The sequence below is a fragment of the Anomalospiza imberbis genome, unplaced genomic scaffold, assembly GCF_031753505.1.
Source record: "Anomalospiza imberbis isolate Cuckoo-Finch-1a 21T00152 unplaced genomic scaffold, ASM3175350v1 scaffold_69, whole genome shotgun sequence".
Taxonomy (NCBI): Eukaryota; Metazoa; Chordata; class Aves; order Passeriformes; family Viduidae; genus Anomalospiza; species Anomalospiza imberbis.
In genome coordinates this window covers 191,281-213,041 of record NW_027100303.1, presented here as the reverse complement: position 1 = coordinate 213,041, position 21,761 = coordinate 191,281, and the positions used below count along the sequence as shown (strand labels likewise).

The following is a 21,761-nucleotide window of genomic DNA, read 5'->3' as shown; positions in this document are numbered from 1 at the left end:
CCGGCTCTGCGGGAAGCCCAGCAGCCCCACTTCTCCTGCCCCCTAATTCGGAGCATCCGTGCATCGCTTTGATTTCCCCCAAAAAGGGAAAACCGCCCCAAAGCCCTGTGGGTGAGTGGGGGAGGGGAGAGATTTCTGGCACAAAACTCCAAAAGCTCCGAGCAGGACAATGAGAAGTCAATGAAGAGCCTTGAATCCAGCTTTCCCCACGCCTCCCTCCTTCCAGCTGCACCTCTTCCTCCTCCTTCATCCCTGCCCTGCCCTTCCCTCCCTCCTCCTCCTTTAACAGGAGCAGCGACACCCTCGGTGCCCCGTTCCCGCAGCCCTGGCAGCCCGCGGAAGGAGCGGGTATGGAGCCGGGCAGGTCGGGATAAGCTTGGATCAAACTGGGAGAGACTGGAATCCTGCAGGGAGTGAGAGAAAGTTACCAGGCTCATACTGTAACGAACTGGGCTCGTACTGGGAGAAGCCACTGCCGGCCCCGGGACCACCCAAAAACACCTCCCGGGGACCCCCCGATGTCCCCCGAGGGCCAGCTGCGGCTCGGCTTTGGAGCCCTGCCAGCTCCAAACATCCCCCCAAAAAACCCCAACCCAGGCACCCCCCGGGATATTTGGGCCGAGGTCCCCCTCCCCGGGCACCTGCGGGATGGGGGGCGATGCTCCCGGGGCTGCGGCGACTTCTGGCAGCGCCAGGGCCCCGCGATTCCTTCTCTCCTCTCCTCCGGCCGCTCCCGGCTGCCGCTGCGCCTCTTCCTCCCTCCCTCCTCCTCCTCCCCCGTTCCCGAAGGCCGAACCGTGAGGGAAAAGGGGCGGGGAAAGGGCGGAACCGTGAGGGGGAAAGGGGAGGGGAAAGGGCGGGAACCGTGAGGGGAAAGGGGCGGGGAAAGGGCGGGAACCGTGAGGGGAAAGGGGCGGGGCCAGGCCAAGGGCGGGAACCGTGAGGGGAAAGGGGCGGGGCCAGGCCAAGGGCGGGAACTGTGAGGGGACACTCTGTGAGGCGGCGCTCTGCAGACAGAACTGCCACGGACTGAAAATGAACGGCAAAGAAATCAGTAAGTCTGAAAGTTTTATTTGCTATCAAATACATCCCAGCCACCCATCCCCACACAGTCCCCATGTCACCGCTCCAAACTGGGATCCCACTTCTCCTAATCTCCTCCCAACCCCATCTCACTCTGGAGGTTGTGGAATCGAGTGACTTTTGGGTAAGATTGAGATTTTTGAGGTGGGAACAAGCAAATTGAGGCGGGATTGAGCCTTTATGGGTTAAAATTCAGTGGTTTTCAGTGGCATGTGAGTGGTTTTGAGGGGAAAGATCGATGCCTCTTGGCTTTTGGAGTGCAGTTAAATTGAGAAGAGAAAAAAATTAAGGTCAATAGGAAAGGAGAAGCAGCTGGGTGTGTTCCCAATGTGGATCACAGGGAATGTGGGTCACCAGAGCTGTGCCCAATGTGGGTCCTCCAGTGGGGGATGGAGTTTAGCTCTTCTCACATTGGGGCACTCGCAGCGCTTCCATTACCGGTGGCTCCGTTGGTGTTTGGTCAAGGTAGAGCTGCTGGGGAAGCTCTTCCCACACTGGGGACACTCGTAGGGCCTCTCCCCAGTGTGGATGCGCTGGTGTCTGATGAGGTGGGACTTCTGCCTGAATCCCTTCCCGCAGTCAGGGCAGCAGAAGGGCCTCTCCTCTGTGTGAACCAGATAGTGCGTGAGGAGATGGGAGCTGGTCTGAAACCTCTTCCCACACTTGGAACACTCGTAGGGCCTCTTCCCAGTGTGGATCCTCTGGTGCTTGATCAGGCTGTAGCTCTGGCTGAAGCTCTTCCCACACTTGGAACACTCGTAGGGCCTCTTCCCAGTGTGAATCCTCTGGTGCACGTTCAGGCTGGAGCTCTGTCTGAAGCTCTTCCCACACTCCCCACACTCGTAGGGCCTCTCCCCAGTGTGGATCCTCTGGTGCTTCATCAGGTGGGAGCTCCGCCTGAAGCTCTTCCCACACTCTGAGCACGTGTGGGGCTTCTCCCCATCATGGAGCTGCTCATGGACCACCAGCTCCGAGCTCCGGCTCAATCTCTGGCTGCCTCCCTGGCCCAGGGTGGGTCTTTCCTCCTCAGATCCCCGCGATCTGCGTTTGCAGCCTGTCCTCGTGCGGCATCTCCAGGGCTTTTCCTTCCCGCTGGGTTCCTGTGTCGTGGAGCCGCTCAAATCAGCCTCTTCCACGAGGTTCTGCTGCAGGGATTTGTCCTCCCTGCTCTCCATCCTCAGCTCCTGCTCTGGGGGAGCAAGGACAAGGACAGGGTCTTCCTCTTCCTCACCGCCTCCCAGGGGCTGGGAATGGGAAATCCTGGTCTGGGGAAAACAAGGGATAAGCACCTTGAGTCTGAAGGTCCCTCTGCCCAAATCCATCTCTAGAAGTCCCTGGCCACCTGGGCTCCATAGAAACCTCTCAAACACCAAGATTCAGCCCTGAAAAAGCCTCCCAGGAGTTCCCCATCCCTGCTCCCTCCCCTTTGCTGTTTGGGGCTCCCCCCCGTCCCAGCTGCTGGAGGTCACGCTTGGATTGGGGGTCCCCCTTCTCCTCGCTGCCCGCCCTCCCCAGGCTGTTGGGAGTCCCAGCAATCCCAAAAGCTCCCCCCTCTTGGCTCTCCCCATTTAGGGCTGCCGGGGCTTTTTGGGCTCCCGGGCTCCCTTCTCCCCTTCCTCTCTGCTTGGGGCTGCAGGGGCTCCAAGGAGTCCCCCCTGCCCCTCTCCAGGCTCTTGAGGGTCCCGCCGATGGCAGCGCTCCCCCCTCTCTGGGCTCCCCACTTTGGGCTCCTGGGGGACACAGGGCTCTGCTCCTCCAGGCTGCCTCTGCCGGCAGCCGCCACCGGGACCCCCAGTGTCCCCCCAAGGGACCTTTTCCGCTCGGCTTTGCAGTTCTTCATTCTCCAAACATCCCCCCAAAACAACCCGACCCAGGCACCCCCCAGGATATCTGGGCCGAGCTCCCCCTCCCCGCTCACCTGCGGGATGATCCCACAGCTGGGGGCTACGAATTCAGGGAGGGCTCGACCGCGTGTTTCCTCCTGCTGTCCTTGATCCGCCTTTGTCCCTCCTCTTCCTCTTCCTCCCGCCCCTCCTCTTCCTTCCCCCCTTTTCTTCCTCCCTAAGCCCCCCTCCTTCTCCTCCTTCATCCCTGCCCTTCCCTCCCTCCTCTTCTCCCCCCCTCCTCCTCTTCCCTAACCCCGCCTGATTCTCCTCTTCCTTCCCCCCTTCTCCTTCTCCCTAACCCCCCCTCGCCTTCTCCTCCTTCATCTCTCCTCTTCCATCGCTCCTCCTCCTCCTCCTCCTGTGTGCTATCCCCTCCTCCCTGTCCTCCTTCATCCCTCCCCTTCCATCCCTCCTCCTTCTCCTCCTCTTCCCCCTCCCTTTCCCCATCTCCTTCTCCTGTTTCCAGCCCTACTCGCTCTCCTTCTTCACCCCTCCTCTTCCATGCGACCCCAGTTTGTACTGGGATTTGTATGCTCCGTGTCTGTAGGATCCCATTCCATATCATCCCAGTCCTGTTTATCCCAGTCTCTATGGTCCTGATCCATGTGGTCCCAGTCTGTGCAGTCCCACTCTGTGCAGTCCCAGTCTGTAGGATCCCAGTCCATGTTATCCCAGTCTGGGTGGTCCCAGTCCATAGGATCGCATTCCACAGGGTCCCAGTCCCTGTTTTATCCCAGTCCATAGGATCCCAGTTCCATATAATCCCAGTCCAGTTTATCCCAGTCCATAGGATTCAGGTCTATAGGATCCCAGTCCGGGCTATCCCAGTCCAGATTATCCCAGTTCATAGGATCCCAGTCTGGGCTATCCCAGTCCAGTTTATCCCAGTCCATAGGGTCCCAGGCCCTATTCGATCCCATTCCCTGTTTTATCCCAGTTCCATATAGTCCCAGTCCAGTTTATCCCAGTCCATAGGATCCCAGTTCCATATAATCCCAGTCCAGGTTATCCCAGTCCATAGTATTCAGGTCCATAGGATCCCAGTCTGGGCTATCCCAGTCCAGTTTATCCCAGTCCATAGGGTCCCAGGCCCTATTTGATCCCATTCCCTGTTTTATCCCAGTTCCATATAACCCCAGTCCAGTTTATCCCAGTCCATAGGATTCCAGTCCATATTTGATCCCATTCCCTGTTTTATCCCAGTTCCATATAATCCCAGTCCAGTTTATCCCAGTCCAGTTTATCCCATTCCATAGGATCCCCGTCCCTATTTGATCCCATTCCCTGTTTTATCCCAGTTCCATATAATCTCTCCAGTCTCTCAGGCATCATGGGGAACTGGGATAACTGGGGAGCACGGGATGATGGGGAAACTGGGAAAATGGGGGAGAAATTGGGATAACTGGAGAGCACGGGATAATGGGGAAACTGGGAAAATGGGGGAGAAACTGGGGTAACTGGGAGAGTGGGATAATGGGGAACTGGGATAATTGGGGGAACTGGGATAACTGGGATAATGGGGAACTGGGATAATGGGGGGAACTGAGATAATGGGGAACTGGTATAATGGGGGAACTGGGATAACTGGGGAATTGGGATAATGGGGGGAACTGGGATAATGGGGAATTGGGATAATGGGAGTACTGGGATAAATGGGAGAGTGGGTTAGGGGAACTGGGATAACTGGGATAATGGGGAACTGGGATAACTGGGATAATGGGGAACTGGGATAATGGGAGTACTGGGATAACTGGGAGAGTGGGATAATGGGGAAGTGGGATAACTGGGATAATGGGAGTACTGGGATAACTGGGAGAGAGGGATAATGTGGGACTGGGATAACTGGGATAATGGGGAACTGGGATAAGGGGGAACTGGGATGATGGGAGTACTGGGATAATGGGAATTTTGGGATAATGGGAATTTTGGGATAGTGGGAAAATTGGGAATATCAGAATGGAAATTCTGGCATAACAGGAATACCGTTGGGAATTTTGGGATAGTGGGGACACAAACCAGGGTAACTGGGATCGTGGGGATAATGGGAAAATTGGGAATGTTGGGATACCGGGAATTCCAGGATAATGGGAATTTTGGGATAACAGTGAGAAAAACTGGGATAACAGGAATTCCGGGATAATGGGAATTTTTGGATAACATAAATTCCAGGATAATGGGAATTTTGGGATAAGGGGAATTTTGGGATAACAGTGACAAAAACTGGGATAACATAAATTCCAGGATAATGGGAATTTTGGGAAAAGGGGAATTTTGGGATAACAGTGACAAAAACTGGGACAACATAAATTCCAGGATAATGGGAATTTTGGGATAAGGGGAATTTTGGGATAGCAGTGACAAAAAGTGGGATAACATAAATTCCAGGATAATGGGAATTTTGGGATAGCAGTGACAAAAACTAGGATAACATAAATTGCAGGATAATGGGAATTTTGGGATAAGGGGAATTTTGGGATAGCAGTGACAAAAAGTGGGATAACATAAATTCCAGGATAATGGGAATTTTGGGATAATGGGAATTTTGGGATAACAGAAATTCCAGGATAAAGGGAATTTTGGGATAATGGGTATTTTGGGATAACAGTGACAAAAAGTGGGATAACAGGAATTCCAGGATAATGTGAATTTTGGGATAACAGGAATTCCAGGATAACATAAATTCCAGGATAATGGGAAATTTGGGATAACGGGAATTCCGGGATAACAGAAATTCTGGGATAACAGAAATTCCAGGATAATGGGAATTTTGGGATAATGGGAAATTTGGGATATCATAAATTCCAGGATAATGAAAAATTTGGGATAACATAAATTCCAGGATAATGGAAAATTTGGGATAACGGGAATTCCAGGATAACAGAAATTCTGGGATAACGGGAATTCCGGGATAACGCTGCCCGATGCCCATCCCGTTTCGGGAATGATTTGGGAATGTTTTTTTTTTTTTTTGGAATTATGGGGTGAGGCTTGTCCCGGTGCTGGGGGGGGGGGGGGATTTGGGGGGAATTTTAGGGTATTTGGGGGGAATTTTGGGAGGAATGGGGGAGTTTTGGTGGAATTTTAGGGGATTTGGGGGATTTTGGGGGAATTTTAGGGGATTTGGGGGCATTTTGGAGGATTTGGGGGAAATTTTGGGGGATATTTTAGGGGATTTGGGGGGAATTTTGGGAGGATTTTAGGGGTTTTGGGGGGAATTTTAGGGGATTTGGGGGGAAATTTGGGAGGATTGGGGGAGTTTTAGGGGATTTGGGGGATTTTGTGGGAATTTTAGGGGATTTGGGGGCATTTTGAAGGATTTGGGGGGAATTTTGGGGGATATTTTAGGGGATTTGGGGGGAATTTTGGGAGGATTTGGGGGGAATTTTGGGGGGAATTTTAGGGGATTGGGGGGGATTTTAGGGGATTTGGGGGAAATTTTAGGGGATTTTGGGGGGTTTAGTGGGTCCTTGGGGGTCTTGGAAGGTCTGGGAGGGTTTTGGGGGTCTTCGGGGACTTTAGGGAGGTCCTGGAGGTCTTGAGGTGTCCGGGGGGTTTGGGGGAATTTGAGGGGAGTTTGGGGGGGGTCCTGGGGGGATTTTGGGGTCTCGGAGAATTTTCAGGGGGTCTTGAATGGATTTTGGTGGCCTCAGGGGATTTTGGGGATCTCAGGAGGATTTTTGGGGGTCTCAGGGGGTCTCAATGGATTTTGGGATTCGCAGAGAATTTTGGGGAGGGGTCTCATTGAATTTTGGGGATCTTGGGGGGTCCCAGGAGGGATTTTGTGGGTCTCAGGGTGGGGCTCTCCATGAATTTTGGGGTCTCAGAGAATTTTGGGGGGTCTCAGGAGGGATTTTGGGGGTCTTGGAGGGGCTCTTTGGGGGTGTTCAGGATGGATTTTGGGGGTCTCAGGGCAGGGCTCTCAATGGATTTTGGGGTCTCAGAGAATTTTGGGGACATCAGGGTGGGGGTCTTGATGGATTTTGGGGTCTCAGAGAATTTTGGGGTGGTCTTAGGAGGGATTTTGGGGGCTCGCGGGGGAGGATTTTGGGGATCTTGGGGGGTCTCTCAGTGGATTTTGGGGTCTCAGAAAATTTTGGGGGGTCTTGGGGGGGTTTTGGGGATCTCAGGGTGGGGCTCTCCATGGATTTTAGGGTCTCAGAGAATTTTGGGGGGTCTCAGGAGGGATTTTGGGGGTCTTGGGAGGGTCCTGAATGCATTTTGGGGGTCTCAGGGTGGGGCTCTCCATGAATTTTGGGCTCTCAGAGAATTTTGGGGGGGTTTCGGGGGGGATTTTGTGGGTCTTGGACGGGCTCTCAATGGATTTTGGGGTCTCAGAGAATTTTGGGCGGTCTCAGGAGGGATTTTGGGGGTGTCAGCGAATTTTGGGGGGTCTTGAGCGATTTTGGGGATCTCAATGTGGGGTCTCGATGGATTTTGGGGTTTCAGAGAATTTTAGGGCCTTCTTGGGGGGATTTTGGGGGTCTCAGGGTGGTCTGGAATGGATTTTGGGCGGTTTCGGGGGGATTTTGGGGGTCTCGGGGGGGTTCTCATTGAATTTTGGGAGCTCCCAGCCCCCCTAAACGAACTCGGGGGGTCTCTACCCCCCAAAAATCTCAAACCCCCCCCCCAAAAAATCTCTTCCAGGCCCCCCCTGAGCTCGTTGTGGGACCCCTCCCCAATTTTGGGGACCCCCCCCATGGTGGCCGAGCTGGACAACGTGGAGGTCGCCCCTCCCCCCAACAACAACAACGGCCCCTGGGACCCCCCCAGGAGCCCCGAGCCTGGGGGGACCCCAAAATCTTCGAGTGCTCCCGGATCAAGGCCTTGGCTGGTGGGTGAAAAAAAAATAAAAAATCCAAATATTTCCCAAAAAATTCGCAGATTTCCCCCCCAAAAAAGAACCCAAAAAATCAAAATATTCCACAAAAAATTCGCAGATTCCCCCACGAAGAAACCCCAAGAAAATCAAAATATTCCCCCAAAAATTTTCATATTTCCTTCCCCACCAAAAAAAAAAACCAAAAAATGAAAATATTACCCAAAGATTCACAGATTTCCCCCCCAAAAAAACCCAAAAAAATCAAAATATTCCCCAAAAAATTTGCAGATTCCCCCCCAAAAAAATCCAAATATTTCCCAAAAAATTCGCAGATTCCCCCCCAAAAAAACCCAAAAAATCCAAATATTCCCCAAAAAATTTGCAGATTTCAACCCTCAAAAAATAAAAAAACCAAAAAACCCCAAAACAAACTTCTCAAATCCCCCCAAAAACCCCCAAAACCTCAAAAAACCCTAAAAAAAACTCCTCAAACACCCAAAAACCCCTAAAAAAGCCCCAAAAATCTTCTCAACTCTCCCCAGAAAACCCCAAAACCCCCCAAAAGCCCCCAAAATTTGGGGTGACCTTGATGTCCCCCGGACGAGCAGGCCATGGTGAAGGAGAAGACCTTCACCAAGTGGGTGAACGTCCACCAGAAGGCTCCTGAGTCCCATGGGGGTCTCAGGGTGGATTTGGGGTCTCAGGGTGGATTTGGGGTGGATTTGGGGTGACCTCGATGTCCCCTGGACGAGCAGGCCATGGTGAAGGAGAAGACCTTCACCAAGTGGGTGAACGTCCACCAGAAGGCTCCTGAGTCCCATGGGGGTCTCAGGGTGGATTTGGGGTCTCAAGGTGGGTCTGGGGTGGAATTTGGGGTGGATTTGTGGTGACCGCTATGTCCCTTCAGACGAGCGGGACGCGGTGCAGAAGAAGACCTTCACCAAGTGGGTGAACGCCCACCCGGCGCGCGCCACCTGCCGCGTCGGGGACCTCTACTTGGACCTGCACGATGGCTTTGTGCTCACGCGGCTGCTTGAGGTGCTCTTGGGGGAGACCATGGTGAGGAGACCCACATGGCATCTTCATCGCCATCATTGCCATCATCATCATCGTTCTCATCTGCTGTCATTATTGCCATGAGTGGTGCATCATCATCATCATCATTCTCTGTCACCTTCATCGTCATTGTCATCATCGTCATCATTGTCATCTTCTGCTGTCATCATTGGCATGAGTGGTGCATCATCATCATCATCATTCTCTGTCACCTTCATCGTCATTGTCATCATCGTCATCATCACTGTCATTGTTGTTGCCCTCTACTGTTATCATCGCCATGAGTGGGGCATCATCATCATCATCATTCTGGTGGCTGCTGCGCTGTTGTTGGAAGGGTCGATGCCCCCAGGTGTTTGTGAACGCTGCAGGCAGCAGAGATCTCCTGTCTGGGCTGGCTTTCACTGCCAGGGCCTAAAGCGCTGCTTCTTTCTTCTCTGCTGTTTTGTCTCCAGGGCTTTCGGAACCGTTTCAAAAGGACTTGACAGGGCCACTGGAGGAGAGGTCAGTGTCAACACGCCCAGCACGTCTGGCAGCTCTCCAGGGCTCTCCCCTCTGCTGGGAGCTATGGCTGCAGCTTTGGGGGCCAGCAGAGCTTTCCTGCACAGGCTGCTCCTCTGCAGGCAGAGCCGTGTCAGCCTGCAGAGCACAGCTGGGACAGACTTGGTCCTTCTGAAGTGCCCAAAGGAATGCAAGGAGGGCAGCGGTGTCTGTCAGAGCAGGACACGCTGGCTTGGTCTTCATATCTAAAAGTGGGAATGCATCAGTGCTGGAGACTGAGGCCCAATTTATCTTCACCCCAGCCTCAGACAGGAACACTATTTAGCAGTTTTTCCATCCTGCCTTTCATCTTCAAAGGATACCTCAAGGCCTAAAGAGGGAGAGATCCTGCTTGGGCTCAGTTTGGGGTTTTAGTTCCACTGCAGCTGTTCACAGAGAGAGGGAGAGAAATGAGAAGATGGATGTCCAGAGCAAAGCTCTCTCCTAAACCCTGCAGTTGTGTTTGGATCTGGGGTCAGTGACAGCCTGTGACAGGGATCACCTGAGCAATGGATGTGTGTGTTTGGTTTGTTGTGCAACCCCAACCAGAGCAGTTGCATCTGAAATCATGACCCAATCCCATAGAACTGCTAAAGGGTTCCCAGCTGTTTTGCTCTGTTTGCACAGAACCAGAATTACCCCCTGCTTGCAGAATGTGTTTGAACAATAATGAGAGTGTTGAGGCCATTTGAGAAGACTGTAGGTGCAGAGAATGTGGTTAGAGCTTGGAGGCTGACAGCTGAGGGGCCATTTCTGCAGAGCCTGCAAGGCCAAATATCTCTGGCCATGTGTCCTGTAAGCAGCCCCCAGCGAGCAGAGCAATGAGCTGTGGGAATGGCACTTGCTGAGCTCTGGTGTCCCATCCCAAGGCAGTTTGGGCACAGCCCGGCTCCGTAGCCCCAAAAAGACTCGCTCTGTGTTTGCTGCGGCCTCCTGCCACAGACTCCTCCAGTTAAAGGTCTGCAATGTCCCTTCAGGTGGCCATAAAGAAAATGAGTCTGAGAGGGCAGAACAGGGAACGAGCTGTGAATGAGCTCCTACTCCTGAAGGACAAGAAGCACCCCAACATTGTCAGCTCCTTGGACAGGTGAGTGCTTCAGGCCTTATCCCGTGCCCGGGCCCTGCCTTAACCTTTCCTGGCATCCGTAGTCTGTAGCCTGATTTGAAAATGCCTGACCCTGCCGTATCTTCCCAAAACAACAGCCTGGCAGTTCGCTCCCTCCCTGTGCTTTTGTTGCTTTGGTTTGGTTTTCCCTTCAAGCTGACCATGTTTTCTGTGTCTTACAACATGTGCTGATAAACCACAGCAGAAATTATTTCCCTTGGCTTCTTCTTCCCAGCCCTTTCCCATTGCTGCAGATGCCAGGAAGACCAGGTTCTTGTTCCCAGAAATGCCTAGTTTGCCCATTTGTCACTGGCCTTGCCTGTTTCTGAAGGGACTTTCTGAAAGGTTTTCTGACCCCTTTTGTCCCAAGTGCTGCCCGGCCTCCTCCCCTGGATAACCCTGGGAGCTGTGTTGCCTTGTTCTGCAGGGAAGGGTGGAACTGATGAGTTCAGAAGCTGAACCAGCTGGGGGCCAGTGTTGTGGTTCCACATTGATCTGGGCCTTTGCTAAACTGCATTTTTCACCTGCTTGCCATCTCAGGCCTCTCCTTTCTCACAGGGGTCTCCTCCTTTAGGCTGTGCAGATCCCAAGGGCTGTGCAGCCTGGCAGGAATGTCTCTCCATCGGATTCTGTCCTCATTGACAAGTGACCTGGCAACAAAACTCCACTCCAGGCTCTTCCATGGGAGAATTGAGCACTGCACATTGGTCTCCATGCCACTGCTTTCCTCTTCCAGCTTCCTTGTTGATGGAGATCTCTGGCTGGTGATGGAATACATGGATGGAGGAACTTTGCAGGACGTTGTCAGACAGACACGCATGGCTGAAGGAGAGATGGCAGCTGTCAGTCGGGAGGTGAGGGATCCTGCCTGTGACTGCCATGCCTTGGACACGATGGTCCTTCCCAGCAGGGCGTGAGAGCAGGAGTGGCTCCAGGCTCAGGGCTTTGTTTCTCTGTTGTTTTTATGAGCTGGAGAAGGAAGAGCCCCTGCAGTGAACGGCCTGCCAGCAGCACTGCACTTCTACTCTGTTCTTGTTCTCTTTCCTGCTGTTGTGGCACTCTCTGTCTGTTTTGGATTTGATGTACTGTTCTCAGCTTTGCCTTGAACCGTTTGCCTGGAGCTTGTCTGCACTGCACTCCTGGCCTGTCACAGCAAAGTCGCTGCTGGCAGAATTCTAAACTGTCCTTTCTTGTGTGATATATTCCAGCCATTGGTTTTTACCCTCGTGTTTCTTGTTCTCTCTCAGTGTCTGCAGGGCCTGCATTTCCTCCATTCGAACCGGGTGATCCACAGAGATCTGAAGAGCTCCAACATCCTTCTGGGAATGGACGGCTCTGTCAAGCTGGGTGGGTGTTCCTGGCCAGGCACGGCGCTCCCGGGGTGCGGCTGTGGGGCTGCTTCCCAGTGACGGCCAGAGCCCCACAAGGGCTGCTGGGGGCACTGCCCGGCCCCTGCTGCCAGCTGAGAGCGGCTGCCCCTGCAGAGAGCTCAGGAGTGGAGCAGGCTGTCAGGGGTGCCTTTGCTCTGGCAATGGCCCTCCCAGAGGGGCAGGAGTTGGAATCTAAAGCTGCAAGGGAATCAGTAAAAGCGACTGCACGAAAGCTGAGGGTTTCTTTAAGGGTCCAGTTCAGTTCCATCTTTCCTTGGCTACAGCCCTGAGGACTTTTCCAGCTGACTTCACTGCTGCATTCTGAGACGGAGAGCGGGGAGTCTTTGTGCTTGGTTTCCTCATTCCAGCTGCCTTTGACAGTGTTTGCTTCTGTCCTCAGCTGATTTTGGCCTCAGCGCTCAGCTCAGCCCTGAGCAGGACCAGTGCAGCTCCATGGTGGGCACTGCTCACTGGATGGCCCCAGAAGTTGTCACCAGTTCTCCTTACGGCCCCAAGGTGGACATCTGGTCCTTTGGAATTGTGACCATCGAGATGGTGGAAGGAGAACCGCCTTACTTCAGGGAAACGAGGGCCATGGTAAGGGGCAAATTCTCCCGTGGTTGCAGAGGCCTGTGAGCACAGGGTGAGCCTGCACTGGGAGCAGCAGCTGGAGGTTTCTGCACATGGGGAAGGGAATTCCCAGAGGACTGGAGCCTCAACACAGACACATATTCTGCAGTCTCCAGACACAATTTGCTTTGGGATTTACGTTGTTGCAGCTCTTCTGGCTGTGAGGGTGACCTGAAAATGTGAAGCAAGTGCACCAGCTCTTTACAGTGGCTGCGGCAGCACCAGGGTTTGGGATTTTTGGTTGGCATAGAAAAATGAGCTGTGAGCAGCATCTCTGCCAGGGAGGAAAGTGCCCCTGGAGCTGGGGCTGGGAAGCCGGGGTCGATGTGAGCACTTGTGGGTGGGAAGGAAGCTGGCAGAGCGCTGAGTTTGCTTTTCCTGCAGGCTCGCGCTCTGATCCGGCAGAACGGGACCCCGCAGCTGCAGGAGCCCAGGCGCCTGTCGGCTCTGCTGCGGGACTTCCTCGAGTGCAGCCTGGAGCCGGACGAGGAGCGGCGCTGGTCTGCCCAGGAGTTGCTGCAGGTGAATGCCAAGCGGCTGCAGGGGAAGCAGCAGCGCCAGGGAGGGGTTTTCTTGTGGGGCCCCCTCCGATGGTCTCCGGTCTTGCTGCTTTCCACACGCAAAGCAAGCAGAATCCTCGCCTGGTTTGGCTTGGCAGGGGCCTTTCGAGGTCATCTGCACCTGGGGCCCCACAGCGAGCAGGGCCATCTTCAAGCAGCTCAGGTGGCTCAGAGCCCTGCCTGACCTGAGCTTGGATGTTCCCAGGGAGGAGGCACCTCCCACATCTCTGGGCACCTTCTGTCAGTGCTTCCCCACTCTCCTGCTAAAAAAATTCTGCCTCAGACCTAGTCTGAGCCTGCTTCCCTCTCCTGAGTTTCAGACCATTTCCCTTTGTCCTGTTGCAACAGAGCCTGTGAGGAAGTTGACTCTGGAAAGTAACGGTTCATTTCTTTCTTTTTTCTCCTTTGGGCAGCACCCATTTTTATCATCAGCCAAGCCTGTCTCCAGCCTGACCCCTCTGATCACCGCAGCAAAGCAACTGAGGCAGCAGCGGAGGAGATGAAGGACTGGAGGACAAATTCTAGTCACAGTAGTTAGTTAGGACAACTAGTTAGTTATGGTAGTTAGCAGTGCCAGTTAGTTATGGTAGTTAGTAGTGCTAGTTGGTTAAGGTAGTTAGGACAGCCTGTTTGTTATGGCTCTTATGACAGCCTGTTTGTTATGGCAGTTTTTTGAATAAAAACTCTCTTCAACCTCAACTCCCTTGGCGTGTCCCTTCCTTCTCCCTGTGTGACTCAGCTGCCTGGAGCAATGTGAGGGGAGAGCGGGCCCAGCCTCGCCCAGAGCTGAGCCCCAGCAGAGCCCTGGCAGAGCCCAGAGCAGCCTCGGCATCTGCAGAGTCAGCCTGGAAGGAGGCGCTTGGAGCCTTCTCGGCTGCACCCGACTCTTGGTTACAAACTGTGTGTCAGGGCTCACCCCCAGATTGGGGTGGCCCTGAAAGATGGAAAAGTCTCTCCTCCAACCCGTGCCTTCAAGGAAAGAGTCAGTAGTCTTCAGTCCTCCTGTCTCAAGGTAGTTTATTGTGTGTTATCTAAAAGATTTTCTTCCTGAACTGCTGCGGTCCGTTCAGCAGGTCAGACAAAGGCACACACTGACTCCCAGGGGGCTGGTGCCATCTTTTATATCATCCATGACGTGTTAAATGTTTATGGTTTTACCCCAATGCCTATCACCTATATTGAATGGTGACTTTCTACTCTAAACCAATCTGTGAGTGCCAACATCACCATGAACATGGAGGTTAGGAAGGAGAAAGAAGGAGGACAGGGCACGCCCAAGTCCCTTCATCTTAGAACTTCTGACCCCCATGTACAAAACTCAGACCCCTCTGTACAAGGCCTAAAACCCCCCTGTACAGCACTCAAAAGTTCTTCCTTTCACGTTGTGACTACTTCTACTATAATATCTAAACCTTTGTGATTTCTTGTTCTTCCTGCAAGGTTGGTAAATTGTTCCATGGGTCAGATTCAAAGCCACAGGAGTTTCCAGCTGCATGCCAGGGTCTCAAATGCTTCTGACCTGGGCCCGGAACATCCAAGAGTGTCCAAGGGACATTCTGGGTTCCAACAAGAACAGGACAATGAGAAGTCAATGAAGAGCCTTGAATGCAGCTTTCCCCACGCCTCCCTCCTTCCAGCTGCACCTCCTCCCCCGGCAGTGCAGGAGACAGGGAATGGGGCCGTGCTCAGTTCATCCCCCGTGGCTTCTCCCTCTGCCCAGGGACAGGAGTCGTTCCCCTGCTGCAGCCTGCGGTCCCTCCCACCGGAGACTTCTCCAGGAACTTCTCCAACTAGAGTCCATCCCCTGGGGCACAGCCCCCCTCCAAGTGCTGCAGCGTGGGTCACTGTGCCACGGGGTCACTCCTTCCAGGACAGGCTGCTCCAGCGGGGGCCCCTCTGTCCACGGGGTCACAGCCTCCTCTCAGGCATCCCCGTGCTCCAGCCTGGCTCCTCCAGGGGCTGCAGGGGGATCTCTGCATCCCCATGGATCTGCAGGGGGATCCCTGCAGCCCCATTGTTATCAATGAATCAGTCAATTTAATAATTAGAGGAATTTATTAAATCAAGTCAAATAAAAATTGGAAAAGCCACAAGAAAAACAGCACCGAGCCAGGCGATCGGAGCTGGTTTCAGGCTATACAGCCCCGTACCTCTGGCAGTTCACAAGGTACTGATTCCACAGGGTTTTATTTTTATTGCTTTCAGACGTAGTAGGACTCCTGGGGGGTCTTCCTGTTCCCTCTTGTCGGTCTTGCCCCTTTCCACATAGTAATGCATGTTTTCTTGTGTAGAGTTTTTCCTGGAATACGCTGCTGAAGTCTCGTTAGATGGTAATCCTCTCGAATATCTTGTTCTGGCTATGAATATTCATCTTATCAGTTCAATGCTTATCTTCTAGATGGAATAATCCTTCAGAGTAACCATCCTTTGAGACAGGAATTCATCTTGCATATATTGTTCTTTCTGTCACTTGATTCCATTTAAAAAGATACTGTATTTTTTTTAGTCCTGAGCACGAATTTATTTTAAATTATATATTACACCCATGGATATGCAGGGAGACCTCTGCATCCCCATGGATCTGCAGGGGCATCTCTGCAGCCCCATGGATCTGCAGGGGCATCTCTGCAGCCCCATGGATCTCTGCATCCAGCAATGCCATCTTTGGAGGCACCAGGAATAGGCTGAGCACTGCCTGAAGCTCTTCTCACATTCCCCACACCCTTCCCACCACAGGGGGAGTTTTACCTCCTCACAGCTCCCCAGGCTGGGTTTGCAGCCCCTCCTCATGTGGGACCTCTGGGGCTTTTCCTCCCCATTGCATTCCTGTGCCGTGGAGCAATTCCAAATGGCCTCTTCCACGAGGTTCTGTGGCAGGGATTTGTTCTCCCTGGTCTCTGTCCACAGATCAGTGCCTGGGGCAGGAAGGACAAGGAGAGTTAGGGACAGGGAGAAAAGGAAAGGGAAAGGCAGGAGAGGAAGGGAGAAGAAGGAACGAGGGAGGAAGGAAATGGGAAAAGATGTAGATGGATGAAGGAGAGAATGAGGAGAGGAAGCAGGGCAGAGAAGAAGCTGGGATTTGTGTCCGTGCCAGAGGGAAGGGGAAGGAGATCCCCACAATCCATCCCTGGCAGGACGGCGTCAGCAGCGAGGTTGTCCTGCAGCCAGGGGCGATGCTGGGCTGGGAGATGGAGCAGGAGAGAGGGGCAAAGGGGCAGTGACTTCCTCCTCACCTGCCTGGCTGTCCCAGTCTGTAGCGTCCTGGCGCTACCAAGGCCCTTGGAGCGTCCGGCACTGATGAGCCCGAAGCTCATGGCAACTTTATAAAGCTGACAAAGTAGGCAGGATGGGTCTTTGTAGGATCTCCAGCAAACTGGGTTTATTGGAACAGGAACAGAGCACAGAGCTGAACAGGGACCAGGGACAAAGACAGGCTGCAAGCTGAGGGCACAGGGGGTTTTTATATGGGGTAGTGAGGGTGGAGCTGAGGGTCAGGGTCCAATGGATATGGGGGAAAATGGTGCAAAGGAGGGGTTAAGGGTCGTGTCAGCTAATAGGGAAACAGAGGCAGGGAAATGCACTAAACTTGGGCCAGTGGAGGGACAGAGAGAGGAGAACATTCTAGGGACTAACCAAAATAGGTGACAGGGGTTGAACTGGGGTAATTAGGCCAACGGGCCAATGGGGTAACATAACTTTACAGAAATCAGCATGTGCCTGCAAAGATCTATGGGAGAAGCAAGCTTCTCCCCATAACCTTGAAATCTATTCTTATTTGGGACCAGTCCTCCAGAGCTGAGGGACTGAGATTCTGATGGTAGGCCCCTGGGCCTCCACAGCAGTGCATCTTCCTTTTCCTTGTTTTCATTGCAGCGTCATTCTCCTCCACCCAGATGAAATTGAGGATTGGCAATGGCTTGCAAGAAAGCAAGGGGTGAGTACCTTGGGTTTGGTGAGAAATGAGCCTCATGCTTTAGAATTTTTAAAACTTTAAGAAGGCATAATTAGAGACAAATCAATAACAGCAGTGGGTGTTTGGCAATGGCCAGAGGCACACTGGTTAGCCATAGCAACTCTTCTTATCTATTTTTTCCATTTTATTGTTCAAAAACATATTGATAAAGGTTATACGTATTCAAACCTTTATTTGAACTCGTTTACTTGTTCCAGGAACTCTTGATGTTGGTTTGACCCCCAACTGCCTTTCTAGAGTACGTGCAGGAATCGTGGATTGTTGTTCTGAGGGTTTTGTGTCACTTCCTCACAACAGCCCCCTGATCCCTGGTTTCAGCTGTGAGTCTGCAGGCCCCAAGCTGGGCAACTCCCTGGGGGCTCCCCTGGCAGGGGAGACCCTCCTGGAGCAATTCTGTGTCAGGAAGGAGAGACGCATTGGACTTTTTTGGTCTTCAGCTTCTGTTTATTGTTACCTTATCAAAACTTCAGCACACTGTCTGCACCAGTCTCTGCGAGCAGGAAAAACAGCACAAAAGTGACTAACAATCTCTTGTTACAAGGCATTTTGAGTCTAATCAAAAACTAAGCTACCCAATTAAGTAGGAGCACCTAAATTATTTTCCTTTCTAACCCAATAACTGAGCCCTAAAGACCCAGATTTTTCATGTGGATTTTTCTACCCAATTACAAGATACCACCTAAAGGCAAGAAGAAAGAGGAAGAAGAACAAAGAAGAAGGGAACTCAAGACAACACCCTATATCCTCAATCTTGAACCCATCTATAACATACTAAAAATCCTAAAACCTAAATGTCTCACCCATGTGAAATACTACACTACTCTCTACAATCTCTACAATCTCTTTCACACTTTTGTGGTTTCTAGTTTACCTTGAGGCTTTGGAAGTTTTCTCCATGAAAGAGGGTCAAAGTCAGTGCTGCCCTGGGGGTCAGGACACCCCAGAGCAGACAGAGAAATATTCCCAGTGCCCTGGGTTTCCACATCAGCAGGCGACAGTTATTGACAGTCGAAGGGTCAGCGGCAGGGGTCCTCATCACACCCGTTCCTTAAATGTTATCTGGCCATGCAGACGGTTTTAGCTACTTCCACAAGTACTTTAAATCAACATTAGCTGTTTCACAAATATCTCTGAGTTATTCTTGTCAGTTAGTTACAAAAATAAAAGCATTAGTTATTATTTCACAACTGCAGCTACTTCTGCAAAAGTTAACATTCGAATGCACAACACGTAGCATCCACTTCAATACTTTGCAAAAGCCAAAACTATAATGTATATTTTTCACAAGGTCCACAAACTAAAATATCATCCATGAATGATGTTCCGAGGATATGAGCGACACAGGGCCCAGGGCACGGGCCACAAAAAGCTGACAAATTGTACGACAGCAAAAGCAGTTAAAAGTGATTACAAACTGTCCTCTATCAAAATCAGCTCATCTTTCATGTTGTGATTAGGAATAAGTTGCAGAAGTCAAGACATAATAGCAAAAGCCACCAACTACATAGTTCTTTATAACAAACCCAGGGCAGGTTTTTCCCTTGCATGGAGCACTTGGGCCTTCCCCGGGCCCCTTCTGCCCTATTGAAGAGCCGGTGGCATTTTCCACCACCCACAGTTTGTAACCAAGAGTGGGGTGCAGCCGAGAAGGCTCCAAGCGCCTCCTTCCAGGCTGACTCTGCAGATGCCGAGGCTGCTCTGGGCTCTGCCAGGGCTCTGCTGGGGCTCAGCTCTGGGCAAGGCTGGGCCCGCTCTCCCCTCACATTGCTCCGGGCAGCTGAGTCACACAGGGAGAAGGAAGGGACACGTCAAGGGAGTTGAGGTTTAAGAGAGTTTTTATTCAAAAAACTGCCATACCAAACAGGCTGTCATAAGAACCATAACAAACAGGCTGTCCTAACTACCTTAACCAACTAGCACTGCTAACTACCATAACTAACTGGCACTGCTAACTACCAAAACTAACTAGTTGTCCTAACTAACTACTGTAACTAAACGCTGTCCTCCAGTCCTTCATCTCCTCCACTGCTGCCTCAGTTGCTGTGCTGCGATGATCAGAGGGGTCAGGCTGGAGAGAGGCTTGGCTGATGATAAAAATGGGTGCTGCCCAAAGGAGAAAAAAGAAAGAAATGAACCGTTACTTTCCAGAGTCAACTTCCTCACAGGCTCTGTTGCAACAGGACAAAGGGAAATGGTCTGAAACTCAGGAGAGGGAAGCAGGCTCAGATGAGATCCAAGGAAGAATTTTTTTATCGGGAGAGTGGGGAAGCACTGACAGAAGGTGCCCAGAGATGTGGGAGGTGCCTCCTCCCTGGGAACATCCAAGCTCAGGTCAGGCAGGGCTCTGAGCCACCTGAGCTGCTTGAAGATGGCCCTGCTCGCTGTGGGGCCCCAGGTGCAGATGACCTCGAAAGGTCCCTGCCAAGCCAAACCAGGCGAGGATTCTGCTTGCTTTGCGTGTGGAAAGCAGCGAGACCGGAGACCATCGGAGGGGGCCCCACAAGAAAACCCCTCCCTGGCGCTGCTGCTTCCCCTGCAGCCGCTTGGCATTCACCTGCAGCAGCTCCTGGGCAGACCAGCGCCGCTCCTCGTCCGGCTCCAGGCTGCACTCGAGGAAGTCCCGCAGCAGAGCCGACAGGCGCCTGGGCTCCTGCAGCTGCGGGGTCCCGTTCTGCCGGATCAGAGCACGAGCCTGCAGGAAAAGCAAACTCAGCGCTCTGCCAGCTTCCTTCCCACCCACAAGTGCTCACATCGACCCCAGCTTCCCAGCCCCAGCTCCAGGGGCACTTTCCTCCCTGGCAGAGATGCTGCTCACAGCTCATTTTTCTATGCCAACCAAAAAACCCAAACCCTGGTGCTGCCGCAGCCATTGTAAAGAGCTGGTGCACTTGCTTCACATTTTCAGGTCATCCTCACAGCCAGAAGAACTGCAACAATGTAAATCCCAAAGCAAATTCTGTCTGGAGACTGCAGAATATGTGTCTGTGAAGAGACTCCAGTCCTCTGGGAATTCCCTTCCCCACGTGAAGAAACCTCCAGCTGCTGCTCCCAGTGCAGGCTCACCCTGTGCTCACAGGCCTCTGCAACCACGGGAGAATTGGCCTCTTACCATGGCCCTCGTTTCCTTGAAGTAAGGAGGTTCTCCTTCTACCATCTCGATGGTCACAATGCCGAAGGACCAGATGTCCACCTTGGGGCCGTAAGGAGAACTGGTGACAACTTCTGAGGCCATCCAGTGAGCAGTGCCCACCATGGAGCTGCGCTGGTCCTGCTCAGGGCTGAGCTGAGCGCTGAGGCCAAAATCAGCTGAGGACAGAAACAAACACTGTCAAAGGCAGCTGGAATGAGGAAACCAAGCACAAAGACTCCCCGCTCTCAAGCTGAGAATGCAGCAGTGATGTCAGCTGGAAAAGTCCTCAGGGCTGTAGCCAAGGAAAGATGGAACTGAACTGGACCCTTAAAGAAACCCGCAGCTTTCGTGCAGTTGCTTTTACTGATTCCCTTGGAGCTTTAGATTCCAACTCCTGCCCCTCTGGGAGGGCCATTCCCAGAGCAAAGGCACCCCTGACAGCCTGCTCCTCTCCTGAGCTCTCTGCAGGGGCAGCCGCTCTCAGCTGGCAGCAGGGGCCGGGCAGTGCCCCCAGCAGCCCTTGTGGGGCTCTGGCCGTCACTGGGAAGCAGCCCCACAGCCGCACCCCGGGAGCGCCGTGCCTGGCCAGGAACACCCACCCAGCTTGACAGAGCCGTCCATTCCCAGAAGGATGTTGGAGCTCTTCAGATCTCTGTGGATCACCCGGTTCGAATGGAGGAAATGCAGGCCCTGCAGACACTGAGAGAGAACAAGAAACACAAGGGTAAAAACCAATGGCCGGAATATATCACACAAGAAAGGACAGTTTAGAATTCTGCCAGCAGCGACTTTGCTGTGACAGGCCAGGAGTGCAGTGCAGACAAGCTCCAGGCAAACGGTTCAGGGCAAAGCTGAGAACAGCACATCAAATCCAAAACAGACAGAGTGCCACAACAGCAGGAAAGAGAGCAAGAACAGAGGAGAAGTGCAGTGCTGCTGGCAGGCCGTTCACTGCAGGGGCTCTTTCTTATCCAGCTCATAAAAACAACAGAGAAACAAAGCCCTGAGCATGGAGCCACTCCTGCTCTCACGCCCTCTTGGGAAGGACCATCGTGTCCAAGGCATGGCAGTCACAGGCAGGATCCCTCACCTCCCGACTGACAGCTGCCATCTCTCCTTCAGCCATGCGTGTCTGTCTGACAACGTCCTGCAAAGTTCCTCCATCCATGTATTCCATCACCAGCCAGAGATCTCCATCAACAAGGAAGCTGGAAGAGGAAAGCAGTGGCATGGAGACCAATGTGCAGTGCTCAATTCTCCCATGGAAGAGCCTGGAGTGGAGTTTTGTTGCCAGGTCACTTGTCAATGAGGATAGAATCCGATGGAGAGACATTCCTGCCAGACTGCACAGCCCTTGGGATCTGCACAGTCTAAAGGAGGAGACCCCTGTGAGAAAGGAGAGGCCTGAGATGGCAAGCAGGTGAAAAATGCAGTTTAGCAAAGGCCCAGATCAATGTGGACCCACAACACTGGCCCCCAGCTGGTTCAGCTTCTGAACTCATCAGTTCCACCCTTCCCTGCAGAACACGGCAACACAGCTCCCAGGGTTATCCAGGGGAGGAGGCCGGGCAGCACTTGGGACAAAAGGGGTCAGAAAACCTTTCAGAAA

General features: G+C 52.7%; 1 protein-coding gene and 1 pseudogene across 1 annotated transcript; one reads left to right on the top strand and one right to left on the bottom strand.

Annotated features, from left to right (window-relative positions):
• The window catches only part of LOC137467576 (uncharacterized), a 441,429-nt pseudogene that overhangs the window by 378,684 nt on the left and 40,984 nt on the right, over positions 1-21,761 (bottom strand).
• LOC137467586 (serine/threonine-protein kinase PAK 3-like) lies at positions 8,547-12,653 on the top strand. The gene is made up of 8 exons (XM_068179065.1): positions 8,547-8,640; positions 8,696-8,847; positions 9,256-9,348; positions 10,362-10,471; positions 11,226-11,343; positions 11,737-11,836; positions 12,260-12,456; positions 12,639-12,653. The coding sequence occupies exons 1-8, from the start codon at positions 8,547-8,549 to the stop codon at positions 12,651-12,653; spliced, it is 879 nt and encodes a 292-aa protein (XP_068035166.1).